The sequence below is a fragment of the Hydra vulgaris genome, chromosome 06, assembly GCF_038396675.1.
Source record: "Hydra vulgaris chromosome 06, alternate assembly HydraT2T_AEP".
Taxonomy (NCBI): Eukaryota; Metazoa; Cnidaria; class Hydrozoa; order Anthoathecata; family Hydridae; genus Hydra; species Hydra vulgaris.
This window is the reverse complement of record NC_088925.1, coordinates 49,437,656-49,451,216: the sequence shown is the minus strand read 5'-3', so window position 1 is coordinate 49,451,216 and position 13,561 is coordinate 49,437,656. Positions and strand designations below refer to the sequence as shown.

Below are 13,561 nucleotides of genomic sequence, written 5' to 3'. Positions count from 1 at the left end.
TCAGCCTGTATATTTAGCACTGACAAGGAGTTATATCTTTTTTGAGCCATTGTTGATCTGAACCACGTTTTGACGTTCCTCTGCATTGAAAAAGAGCTTTCTGGTGTAGCCGATGTAGCTCCACTTGTTGAAACAATTTGGATAATGATCAAAATGTTCTGGATCATTGTGTGATTTTCTTTATTCATATTCTGAAGCTTCTCACATATATCTTGAAAATCATAGAGTTTTTAAAAATAGTCAGAATGTAAAGAAGCTCACTTTCCATTTGGTTCCAATTGAAATAACCATGGAAATCAGATTCTAAAACCTTAAGCTCCTTTGACAGATCTGTCTTATTAATGGCTTTCAAAAGCACTTCTTGAACATCCACAAACTTCTTGAATGCTGGTTGTTTGAATCAATCTTCTATTGCATAATTGTGTCAAGAGCTTAAAAATTTATGAAATAATCATGTTTCTGGTTAATAGGCATTGCTTGTTTTTTCTTTGTAACCAACAACGTATTGAAAAATGGAATAATTCGGCTTTTTTCATTTCCTTGGTAAGGTAGGCTTTTCAATTGATTTGATTGAATTTGCTGTTTTCATAACTACCGCAAAAAACAAATGGAAGTCGTTATCATTTCTTACAATTTTTATTGTATCAAAGATGTTTGCCGACATCTTTGTCAATTGAGGGAATTTTGATAAGTTATCAGTCTTAAAAGAGAGATTGATGCTGAAAAAGAAGTAAAAGTATTTCATCTGGCTCTTGCAACCAACAATTTTTGCTTTTGTGTCTTGGTTTTCTTTTATACATTTGTCCCAAAGTTGCAAGAGTGATTCATAGTTATCAATGACTTTCTTAATACATTCTGTCTGAATGGTCCATCTTATTGTAGAAAGTTTCTTCAGCTTTTTGAATTGTTCAGAATGTTGTTCTATCTTGATGTTCTCATTAATGTTTCCAAGCAAATGTTCTCATTTCGGTGAAAAATTTACAAGTACACGTATTTATTATAATTGTTTCTTCACAAGATGCATATGGGACATATGGTTTCCGCTTGAAAAAATATGCAATTATCTTACTCATGTTGATCGGATTGTTAAATAGTAAAAAAACTATTTGACAAAAACTTATTTTATTTAGATCATGGGTGTATAAGAGATATAATCTTATATATAATATATACTATATATAATCATATACGTCCATGTTTAAATCAAATGTTAAATAAAATCAGCCAATCGTTATCACAATAATTTAGATCTTCCTATATTTATAAACGGTGGTGTACTCGATGAGTCACCTACTCTTCATCTTCTAGGATTAACTCTTACTTCCAATCTTTCCTGGAAACCATATATCAAATCAGTTGCAAAATTAGCATCTGCTAAGGTTGCATCTCTTTATCAAGCTCGTCACTTTCTTACTTCGGATTCTATTCTCTATCTCTATAAATCTCAAATCCGGCCTTGTATGGAATACTGTTGCCATATCTGGGGCGGATCTTCTAATGATGCCCTTTCTCTTTTAGACAACGTGCAAAAACGCATTGTAAACATAGTTGGATCTGCTCTTGCAGCCAACCTCCAACCATTATCACATCGTCGTAATGTTGCTTCTCTTTCTCTTTTTTACAAATACTATAATGGGCACTGCTCTAAAGAGCTAGCGTCTCTTGTGCCATCTACTAAAATTCATTCTCGTGTTACTCGTCATTCAATTAAGTGTCATCCTTTTTCTGTGACTGTTCCTAAGTGCTCCAAAAACGCTTATTTGTTTAGTTTTTTTCCTCGAACATCAGTTCTTCGGAATTCACTTCCTTCATCTTGCTTTCCTGATTCATATAATTCGCAATCTTTTAAGTCGTCCGTCAATCGTTATCTTGCTCTACAATATTCATCTTTTCTCTTTCAGTAACTTCCAACTTTAATTAGTGCTGCTTGCAGCCTTGTTGGAAGCAAAGATGTTTAAAAAAAAAAAAATGTATTTTATACCGTAAATTAGCTTTAAATAATTTTATCTTTTGTATTCAAAACTCATTTGCACAGACTTGAAAACAAGCATAAGTTTTTGTTTTGTGAGTTGTAGTTATTAGCTAAACTTTATCATCAATCAATGCTTCTACACTTTACTCTTGCTCAGTCAAAGTACTTAAATTGAATAAATTATAATATTATATATAAATGTATAATACATATATTAAAAAAGTATTAATGATGTTTAATGTTACTATTACAATACTAACAACAACAACAAAAAGCAATATATTTACCAGAAATATAGATGTTTTACATAAGAATGTTATAAGTTGCAAAAAATACATGAACAGTCTACATTCTGGATGGTTCACTCTCATATAGCTAGGCTAAATCGAGGAGAGCAACCATCAACAAAACAAAACAACAACAACAACAAAAATGCAAATAAAATAAATAATACACTCACAGAAGGTTGCTATTAGTTAACTTGCATATTTATATCTTATACATTTTCTATGGTGATATATCTTTTATCACCAGTATTACAATTGTTATTTCTATTTATCTTGATGTAGCAAGTAGTATTTTAATTTGGTTTTGAGGACATATTTTTTAATGTTGTTAAAAGAGATTGATTTGAATTTATTGTGAATTTGATTCCAGTCCATTAATCCAGAGTATTTAAAGGAATGTTTACCGTAGGATTTTGTATTATATGTTTGCACACTCAGTGCATCTCTACAAGAATTTCTTGTAAGTTGACAGTTAATTGCACTGTGTAGAGTAAACCATTTATTAAATATAGGAGGCAGCTTTTTGTTTAGGCAGCTGCGAATAGATAAACAGTTTTCAATTTCGATTATATCATGCACTTTTAGAATTTGTAGTGCGTTAAAAGATGTGAATGTACTTGAATTTTTTGGTAGAAATTCAATAATCCTGATTGCTTTTTTTTTTTTGCATGATAAATTTTCCCATTTAGCTTAATTTTGAGCTGTTGATCTAATTTTTTGTTTTTTATTTCTAACTTTTAAATAATATTAAATTAGTTATTTTAGACTTAAGGGAAATTCTGTTGGCATTTAACCAGTTGCATAGTTTTTTAAGGTCATAGTTAACACATTTGTAGATTTTTTTTTATTGACTTATTAAAGTAGAGATGGTTTGTGTGATCTGCAAAGTGTTGGACTCTACAAAATTTTAAAGCTTTAGATATGTCATTTATATAAATAAGAAACAGCAAAGGGCCAAGAACAGATCCGTGAGGAACACCTACTTTGGTATTGTTCAGGTTTGAGCTCACTCACTAATGGATACTAATTGAGTTCTATTAGTAAACAAAAATTTAAACCAGGAGTTTGAAACTCCTCTTAATACCATAGTGGGATAGCTTATAAAGTAGAATGTCAACATCTACAGTGTTAAATGCCTTTTGAAGGTTGATAAAAATGCCACATCCAAACATTCCTTTATCCAGAGAATCTTTAATTTTTTCTGTTAGACTTAGTAAAGCAAGTGATGTAGAGTAGTTTGTTCAAAAACCAAATGGTTATTCAAAAAACAGTTTATTTTCATTGCAGAATTCGTATAAGTGGTTAAACATTAGCATTTCAAGAATTTTATCAATGTTGGAGAGGAGGGAAATTGGCCTATAGTTTGGCATTAATAGTTTTGAATCAATTTTAAAAATAGGTATAACTTTGGCAGTTTTTAAGTTTTCTGGGAAAACACCACTTGAGAACAAGATATTTAAAATGTTAGAAAGAATTCTTGAAAGTTCTTTTTTTTAATAGTTTTAGAATTTTAACTGGCAGACCGTTAGGTCAAGCTTTATTTGTGTCTAAAGAGTTGAAATTTCATGTTCATCAGTAGGTTTTATAAAGAAAACTTTTTGAAAAGGATTTGATAAGTAATATGTGAAATGATTCATGAATGGAGGAATTGTTTCCTGGACATCCTTACCAATGTTAGTAAAGTAGTTGTTGAAAATATTACAAATGTCAAAGGGGTTTGTTATTGTTTTATTGTTATTTACGATTACATTAGAAGTTGTTTGAGAGTTACTTTTAATATTAATAATTTTTTTGATACCTTTCCAGATTTGTTTAATTAATAATTACCTTAAACCTTTCCTTAACAAATTATTTGGTTAATTAAAAAAAAACAATTATAGTTTCAAGTAAGGTAAAATAACTCACCATTGCTGATGATTCAAGAAAGTAATTTTTTTTAATCAATGACTTTTTACCACTAAACACGCATAGTTGCAACTAAAACTAATGAATACAGTTGATTTTTTTTGTGTGTATTTTGCCGAAAGTAGATAAAAGTGTTTCTATTTATATAACATTTTCTATTTATAATTTTTTCTGGGGGGGAGGCATAGCTCCTTTAATCCCCCTGTTGCTGTGGCCCTTTATATATGTGTGTGCATATATATACAGTCGTATGACAATTTATTATGGCCACCTACATTTTTTCTAGAAACTCTAGAAAAATTGTGATTTTCCATCAGTTTTTACAATTTTATCTACCAAAGACGTATTCTAATAAAAAATCAGGTTGTGTGTTATCAAAAATTACCATTTTATAAGAATAAATACACTTTAATAAAAAATATTCATATAATATCTTAGTCACAATCAATATTTTGGTAACCCCCCCCCCCCCTTTTGCATCGATTACTGCCTGTACCCTTTTAGGCATGCTTTTTATGCAGTTTTCTGCCATTTCCTGCAATCTTGCATTGTGGTTCCAATGTTTTATAATACTTTCTATTAGAACCACCTTGTTTGTTATATTTTCCTGGGCCACCTCCTTTTTTAATAGCTCCCAAACATTCTCTATAGGATTGAGATCCGGCGAATTTCCCGGCCAGTCCAACAAAGGAATATTTTTATCTTTCAAAAAGATTTTGATAGACTTAGCCGTATGGCATGGTGCTCCATCTTGCATGAATGTTTTGTTTTCCTCTGGACCAAACCATTCCGTCAATTGGGGTAACAATCTTTGTTCCAGGACATTTTTATACTGCACCTGGTTCATTATCCCTTGAACAATGTACAGCCTTCCCATTCCTTTCCCACAAATGACCGACCAAATCATCACCAAGGTTGGATGTTTGATGGTTTGAATAATACAGCTACTTAAATATTTCTCTCCAACCTTCCTTTTCACGTATTGTGCTTTTTTTGATAAGACTTGGAACGTGCTCTCATCACTAAAGCAAACCTAAAAATATTATACGGTGGTTCATTTACCACAATGCATGGATTATCTAAAAAATTTAAAGTATTATTTAATAAAATAATCTGTTATACCGTTTTCCAATCGTCTTCAGTCCAATTTCTATATTTTTTTGCCCATTCTAATCGCTTCTCCATCATTTTTGGCGTTAATTTTGGCTTTTTAGCCGGACGTCTTGAGCTGTAGCTAAGATCGTGTAGACGACGCTGAACCGTTTTTTTGGACATCTTAATACCAGAGCTCTCCAACTTCTCAGTGATATCATCATTTGATGCTAGCCTATCTTCCAATACTATTTTGGTAAAATATACCAAAACTAACAGAGAGTATTCACCACGTGCACTGTAAGAATAGTGGTCTCAAGATGGCGTCACACAAAATGGCTGTCAAAAATGACAGTGTTTACACCAGCATAAAATTTTAAATAATTTTGTCAACGTATAACTATATTGTATGCATCCAAATAAATTAAATTATATAATTTTGAACTATAATGCCAAGAAAACAAAAGATAAGCAAGGTATGTTAAAATTTATTGGGTGGCCATAATAAATTGTCATACAACTGTATATATATATATATATATATATATATATATATATATATATATATATATATATATATATATATATATATATATATATACATATATATATATATACATATATATATATATATATATATATATATATATATATATATATACATATATATATATATATATATATATATATATATATATATATATATATATATATATATATATATATATATATATATATATATATATATAGTGATGTACACTCGGAATTCAGTGGGTTGTCTGGCGGGCGACTGAGAGTAATAATTTAGCTAATCTTGGTTGCCACCAATATTTTGAGATGTAATTTTAAACTAGTTAAAGAACTTTGAGTTAAGTTCTTTAACCAATTTAAAAAATGAAATAAGTATCAAAGTCTAAAAAATACAAATAACCATCGTCATCACCAAGTTCTTTAAATCTATCATTTATTATCATTGATATTTGTGGTCTTCAAAATAACCTTTCTTCTGTTGAGTCTTGTCGTTTGCAAAATTCACCAGACCTATTTGCCCTTTGTGAGACTAATTTAAGTTCATCTGTCTCATCTTGTGATCTTAGTGTTGATGGTTATCTTCCTTTGATTCATAAAGATTTTAATATTCACATGCTTGACCTTGGCATTTACATTGGTAAGAATTCACCCATTTGTTGGGAAACTCGATTTGAGTTAACAGACTATACTTTTATGTGCTTTCACTTACCACCCCTTCACTCTATCAACTTTCTCTTTCAAAAGGCCCACAACTTTTATGTCCTTTTCAATCTCAATCAACACAAACAGTCAACTTTCCAACTTACTTTCCAGACAATCCGAATCATTAACCTTCTCTACTCCACTTATGTCTTGTTTCTGATCCTAGTCAGTGCTCAGTTTCTCCCCATTCAACCTTAGGTGCTTCTGATCATGGTTTGATCTCTCTAAAACTATTATCCCATTCTTCTTCATCATTAGAGTTTCCCATCATTGTACCTTATACAACTACCTTAAAACTGACTGGGACTCTTTCCGTTATTTTCTTTGTGATGGCCCTTGGGTAGAAATCTTTTGTCTTCCTGCTGACAAATGTGCTTCTTATGTAACTTCTTGGATTCAGGCTTGATTCATCTTTTATTCCCTCTCAACAATCCTAAGTCAAACCACACTCTTTTCCATAGTTTTCCTCTCATTGTGCTGCTGCAATTTTCAATCTAGGGTGATATCTGGAAATGGTTCTTGTCTTCGAATTTTTAGCTTTTTAAAAATTGTAAACAGTTTTGATCACCAAACTCAATAGCTGTTATTCAATAAAAAATATTTATATTGATCTTGAATGATATAAAATCTTATTATGAAACCATACTACTTCTATTATTTTCATTATTATTAAAAATTATGGTTTGATTTTTAATATTTCAATTCATTTTATAAACCATCAGATAAAACTAGAAAAATGAAGCATAGTAAAGTACAATATAATTATTAAAAAACATCTGCTAATCACAACAGTCTAAAGGAATTTAGTGATGATCAAATATTTTAAATAAAAGAAATCGTGAAATAAGATATAAAATACTTTTAAATTATTCAATATTTTCTTATAAATTATATGTTTGTAACTCTTTTGCAGATATGTATACAAAATTAAAGACAAAGGAGTTTAAAAAAATGTAAAAACTAATTTAAACTTTTAGTGTTTATTTTAAAACAAAACAAAAAAACCCTAATGCCTTGTTTTAAAATATATTATTTTAAAACAAGTCATTATTTATCAATTAATTAATTTCCAATTTAAAACATTTAAATTTTTAAGTTAATAATTCCTTAAATTTTTCCCCTAAACAATTGAATTTAATGTTTCCTACAATGCGCAAAGAGCTTTTTGCATAATTTTTTATTAGTTGATTTTTAAATTACTGCACAAAGTTTTCAGACCTTTAGTAATCATTATTTTTTTCTTATAACTTTTTTTTTCTATTTATAATCCTTAAATTAATTTTTGCAATATTTTTAAAAATTCTAGAGAGCAATCTGACATATCTAACTACCGTTCCTTCCTATAATAAGTGAAGTTTTTGAGTCTTTAATTAACAAACATTTAATCTCTCATCTTGAATCTAATAACTTTCTAATCGCCATGAATTTCGATCTTCTTGTTCTACAGCTGATTTGAACAGTAATAACTGATAGGTTAAGGCTATCGCTCTCAACATTTCTAAGGCCTTTAATAAAATTTGGCATGCTGGTTTTTTTCCATAAGCTCCATTCTTATGGTGTATCTGGTAACATCTTTAAAATTATTGAATCCTACCTTACTAATTGTAGTATAAAATGTCTCCTTGATGAACAGCAATCTTCTTCATTTTCTGTAACTTCAGGGGTTCCTTAAGGTTCTATCCTTGGCCCTACACTTTTTTTAATTTACATTAACAATCTCCCAGGAATTTTCATATCTAAGGTGGAATTGTTTGGTGATGATACTAACATTTATTCTTGGCTTGATAAAAGCCAACACTCTCTGATTGCTTAGAGGGGGCATTTGAGCTTGAAAAGGATCTCAGTTCTGCTACAGCATGGGGCTCTCAGTGGCTGGTGAACTTTAACTTGGATAAAACTTAATTTGAAAGGTTGCATTTCTTTATTATGCTTGCCACTTTCTTACTCCAGATTCTATTCTCTATCTCTATAAATCTCTAATCCATCCTTATATGGAATACTGTTGCCATATCTGGAACAGATCTTCTAATGACGCCCTTTCTCTTTTAGACAAGGTTCAAGGATGCCTTGTAAACATAGTTGGTAAACACACTTGCTCTTGCAGTCAACCTTTAAACCATTGTCGCATCGTAGTAATGTTGCTTAACTTTCTCTAGTTTATAAATACTATAATGGGCACTGCTCTAAAGAGCTAGCGTCTCTTGTGCCATCTACTAAAATTCATTCAAGTGTTACTCCTCACATTTCAGCAACAAAGTCTTTCTTGTGTCTTTATTACTGTCAGAGCATGTGAATGCAGTTTCCATTGTTCATCAATGTAATGCACAGTAACGCAGAGGTAATTATGGTTACCCAGTGATGTCTAGTAGTCTCCGGTGAAGGCAGTAATTTGTGCATGTTTTAATGCTGTTTCCTTTCTAGTCCTCTCCTTTTCATACAATTCATGTACTTTTCTTGTGATGGAGTGTCCTGGTGGAGGACCTTATTTGCAGTTATTTGTTGCAATCCTAATAACATTCTTCATTCAGACCCACATCTTCCACAATACTAATGGGCCTGCAGTCTCTAGCTACCCACTTTGGAATGACATTTGTTATCTTGTCTTTCTCATGTTTCTCTATAGTTCTCCTATGTGCTGCATCCAATTAAATTGTAGTCCGCTAAACCCTTTCTCCATTGTTTGTTTGAGTGGGTGATTTGCTGGCATCAACAGTGTGCATTGCATTTAAGTGATATTTCAGACTCAAAGTACTCTGATGATAAGAAAATTCAGCTTTGCAGTGTTTACAAATTGCTTAAGTTCTATCAACTCCTTGTTGAAAAGGTTTAAAACAAAATTGTCCTTCTAAAATTTCGTTGCCTTTTTCCATTTTTATAATCTTTTTCTTACAATACAACTCTTCATCAAATTTATTTCTTTGTTTCTTGCCATTTTAATATTAGCAATAACATAAATTCACACAAAAGTTTTGATTACTTGATGATTCGGTTATTACTATAAATTATAATTCGATTATATATATATATACATATATATATATATATATATATATATATATATATATAATATATATATATATATATATATATATATATATATATATATAATATATTTATATATATATATATATAATATATTTATATATATATATATATATAATATATTTATATATATATATATATATAATATATATATATATATAATATATATATATACATATATATATATATATATATATATATATATATATATATATATATATATATATATAATATATATATATAATATATATATATAATATATATATATATATTATATATATATTATATATATATATATATATATATATATATATATATATATATATATATTATATATATATATATATATATATATATATATATATATATATATATATATATATATATATATATATATTGATTGATTGGTTATTACATTAATTTTAAAACAATACAAAATAAACAAAAAAACATAATAAAAATAATAAAGACAAATTAATTTTTTTAACATATTGATGCTAATATAAATTAATATAATAATAATAATAATTAGTAATGTAATCCAAAGCAAAAAATATATAATGAGAAGCAAAAACTTTTACAGACTAATTTTTCATAAAAGATAAATTAATTCTTGTAAAGCTTAAAAAAAATTAGCGGGTGAAACTCATTGTCAAGACTAAAAAGTCAAAAATAAAACTTAGTTAAAACTTTTTTTACCATACTAAAAATTAAAGATTAACTTTTTAATTCAAATTCAATAGTTCTGTTAACTAAAAATTGGACAAGTTTTGAAATAATTTTTGTTCAATCCTGTCAATCTTTAGTTTAATGTACTATTAAATTTAAATTAAAAAGTTTATTTTTTACTTTCAGACTTTCAAAATCAAAAGTACATTAACACGCAATAAACTAAATTTTGGCGTGTATATATATATATATATATATATATATATATATATATACATATATATATAATTTATACATGTTATCCTTTTAAAGGTTGGGTGGGTTCAAGAAGCCTAATAAATGGTTAATAAAAGTTTTTCTTTCTTCTCTTCTAAAGGCATTTTTCTCTTTTCTCTTCTAAAGGCGTGGTGATTTTGAAACTTCGGAAGTTTATAGAAAAGCTTATACAAGAAAAGAACCACCGAATTCAGCTGGAATTGCTTTACAAACTAAAGATAAAGTACCGAATCATGGAGCAGCTACAAGTGGATACATATCACGGTAAAAAAAATTTTAATTATCCTTTTTTTAGTTTTAATGTTGAATGCATGAAAACCTGAAGAAGTGGTTTAATATTGTAATAGTTAGGATGATAAACAGCATGTTTAATATGTATGGAATAAGTGTATCTTGTGGAATGCATACTATGCTCTAGCATAGGCTTTGTGGAATGCATACTATGCTCTAGCAAATGTTTCTGTTAGAATTTTTTTTTTTTTTTTGGGAGTTAAAAAGCAGATAATAAAAGTTTTTTGGCGAACTACAAGAAAGTTTTACTTTGTTTAACAAATACAAGAATGTTTTGCTTTGTTTAATGAAAATTCTCTTTAATAAATAGTTAATAATAAATAATAGTTACTAAATAAATAAATAAATATATATATATATATATATATATATATATATATATATATATATATATATATATATATATATATACATATATATAAATATATATATATATATATATATAGTAAATAATAAATAGTGGAAAATAAGATAATATATATATACATAACAAGTCTTCCCAGGAATTGCATGTGGTTTTTTGTCTTGTATGACCACATGTGAGTATTTTATTTTTGACAACTCACGTCACAGCCATGGCAAGTTTTTTTATGCTAATCATTGCAAAAAAAACTAAGTTTTAAAAACAAAAAAAAGCAAAATTAACACAATAGGAAATTAAAATAAATTTAGATAGAAAAAAATAAAATGAAGTTAATAATTTAAATAATTTATGTTTTAATTTTTAGTTCTTTAGAGTGATTGTTATTTTCAGCAACAAAATTAGATAGGGCAAAGCAAAAAAAAAAAGTCGACATTAAAAAGAATGACTTTCCTATACTTTATTTGTTTTTTTTTTAAAAGAAAAAAGTAAAAATATAAGTTGCAATCTGTTAAAAATATTTGAAATGTTTATTTATCTGTTTGAAATATTTTTGTATAATTTCAATGTAACAAGTATATATTGTCCCTAAATGAAAACATCTATATAATGTGTGCGTATACTTTTAAATAAAACTTTTTGTATTATATAATGATATTTATTTGTAACGAAGTATACTCACGTCTAGCTTATTTGGATAAGGCATTTACTTCATAAACAGAATGTTTACAGTTCAAAACCCACCTCATCCTAAGTTTTTTTATTTTTTTACACATGTACAGAGCCAAATCTTAAAAAAGAAACACGCCTTCGCTAAAAGATTGGAGATAACAAGGTGCATCAAAGAAAAGTAATATGAAACAATTAAGGCTATGTGAAAAATATGTAGATGGCATGGCCTAATTGAAGCTTAAAAAACTATATACATGTGTGTGCGCCTTACTTAGAAAATATACTGAAAGGCTTGAATGGTATAAGAAATCTAAATGTAATGAGATATGTATCATTCAACAAAAAGATACAACAAAAAGATTTTTTATATACAAATAAGAAAAGATAAATGGTCACAAAGCAAATATATGATCAGCGGTATTTAAAAGAAAAGCAATAAAAGTTGGACAGTTGCAGGACTTGAAAATGGCCATGATCAAGTTGTCTAAAGTAAAATATATAAATCGTATGCAGTAGTGGTGTAGTGGTAGAGCGCTCACCTCATAAGCGAGAAGTTCTGATTTCGATCCCCACCATGTTCATGGTACTATTATCCTGGTACTATTTAACACGCAAGCATTTCCTGGGAAGGCTTGACTGAAAAATCATGATAAAAGACAATTAAGTTTTTGTTTTTGAATTTATGAATATTTTGAGCAATTATTTTTGATTAAATTTTTTATTCTTTTTTTGTTGTTATTTTTTGTTTCACGCATTATTAGTTTAAATGTACATGAAGAAAATTACTTTTAGTATCACAAATGATGCTCGAGAAGATGAGATGGATGAAAACATAGGGTAAAATTTTTTATTTATAATTGTTTGTTAATTTTTTTTTTTTTTAATGTTTTCAATTCCTGCGTATTGAGGATATTTTTTAGTGAAATAGTTAATTATTATATATTAGTAGATAAAGAATGTATACAGCAGATAAAAACAAAAAGACTCTAAATAGTATTTGGATTTATCAAATACTTGAGTTTACATTCTCTGCATCCATGTGAAGTAAAAAGATCACCTTTTGAACCATCTAACTTCTAAATAATTTTTTAGTTATTAATTTTTTTTTTTTGAAGGTGCCTGCAGCCTTATCAACCGTAAGAATTAAAGTTTTATTTTATCTAAACTTTCCTACTACTCTCTTTATAGCAAACTCTTTTGCATGAAAAACTTGGTATCACAAATGAGATTTTTCATCTTTAACAAGTTTTCCTGCCTTCATAATATCTTTTAATAGTCCATTAATGATAGTGTCTGTACCAGTTGATGAGAAACCAAATCTGACAGTGGCAATGGCAGCATTACTAATATTAAGAAAGTTTTTCTTTACATGATTTTCTTGTTTTTCTAATGTTGAGTCCTTGGCTGAGTTATCGCTATCACTGACCATATTGGAACTGTTTTTCATTTCTGTTGCAACATCCATATTTTTAGTGTCAAATCTAATAGTAGATCGATAGAATTTTATGGATGATTCTAACTTTTGAAGCTACTTCTCTTGTCAAACTTTTTTCGTTGCAAATCTAGAGATCGATGTAAACAATTGTGTAATGTTAGAAATTCATTTTGGAGGAGTTTTCTATTACCTCCAAGATACTCAACTTAATGTTAATGAATTTTCTGGTTTTCCTACTATCTAATAATGCCATTTTTCTATTTTGAATATATTATGAATCTGAATGATAAAAAGCAGGACGAATAGCAAATAATTTTAAAATTAAT

General features: G+C 28.2%; 1 protein-coding gene across 1 annotated transcript in view; it reads left to right on the top strand.

The window, feature by feature from the left end:
• The window catches only part of LOC100202282 (synaptosomal-associated protein 25), a 43,228-nt gene that overhangs the window by 27,364 nt on the left and 2,303 nt on the right, over positions 1 to 13,561 (top strand). Inside the window, exons 4-5 of the mRNA XM_065800381.1 lie at positions 10,603 to 10,740; positions 12,593 to 12,637. Coding sequence (XP_065656453.1) covers positions 10,603 to 10,740; positions 12,593 to 12,637 — 183 coding nt within the window. The remainder of the gene's footprint in view (positions 1 to 10,602; positions 10,741 to 12,592; positions 12,638 to 13,561) is intronic.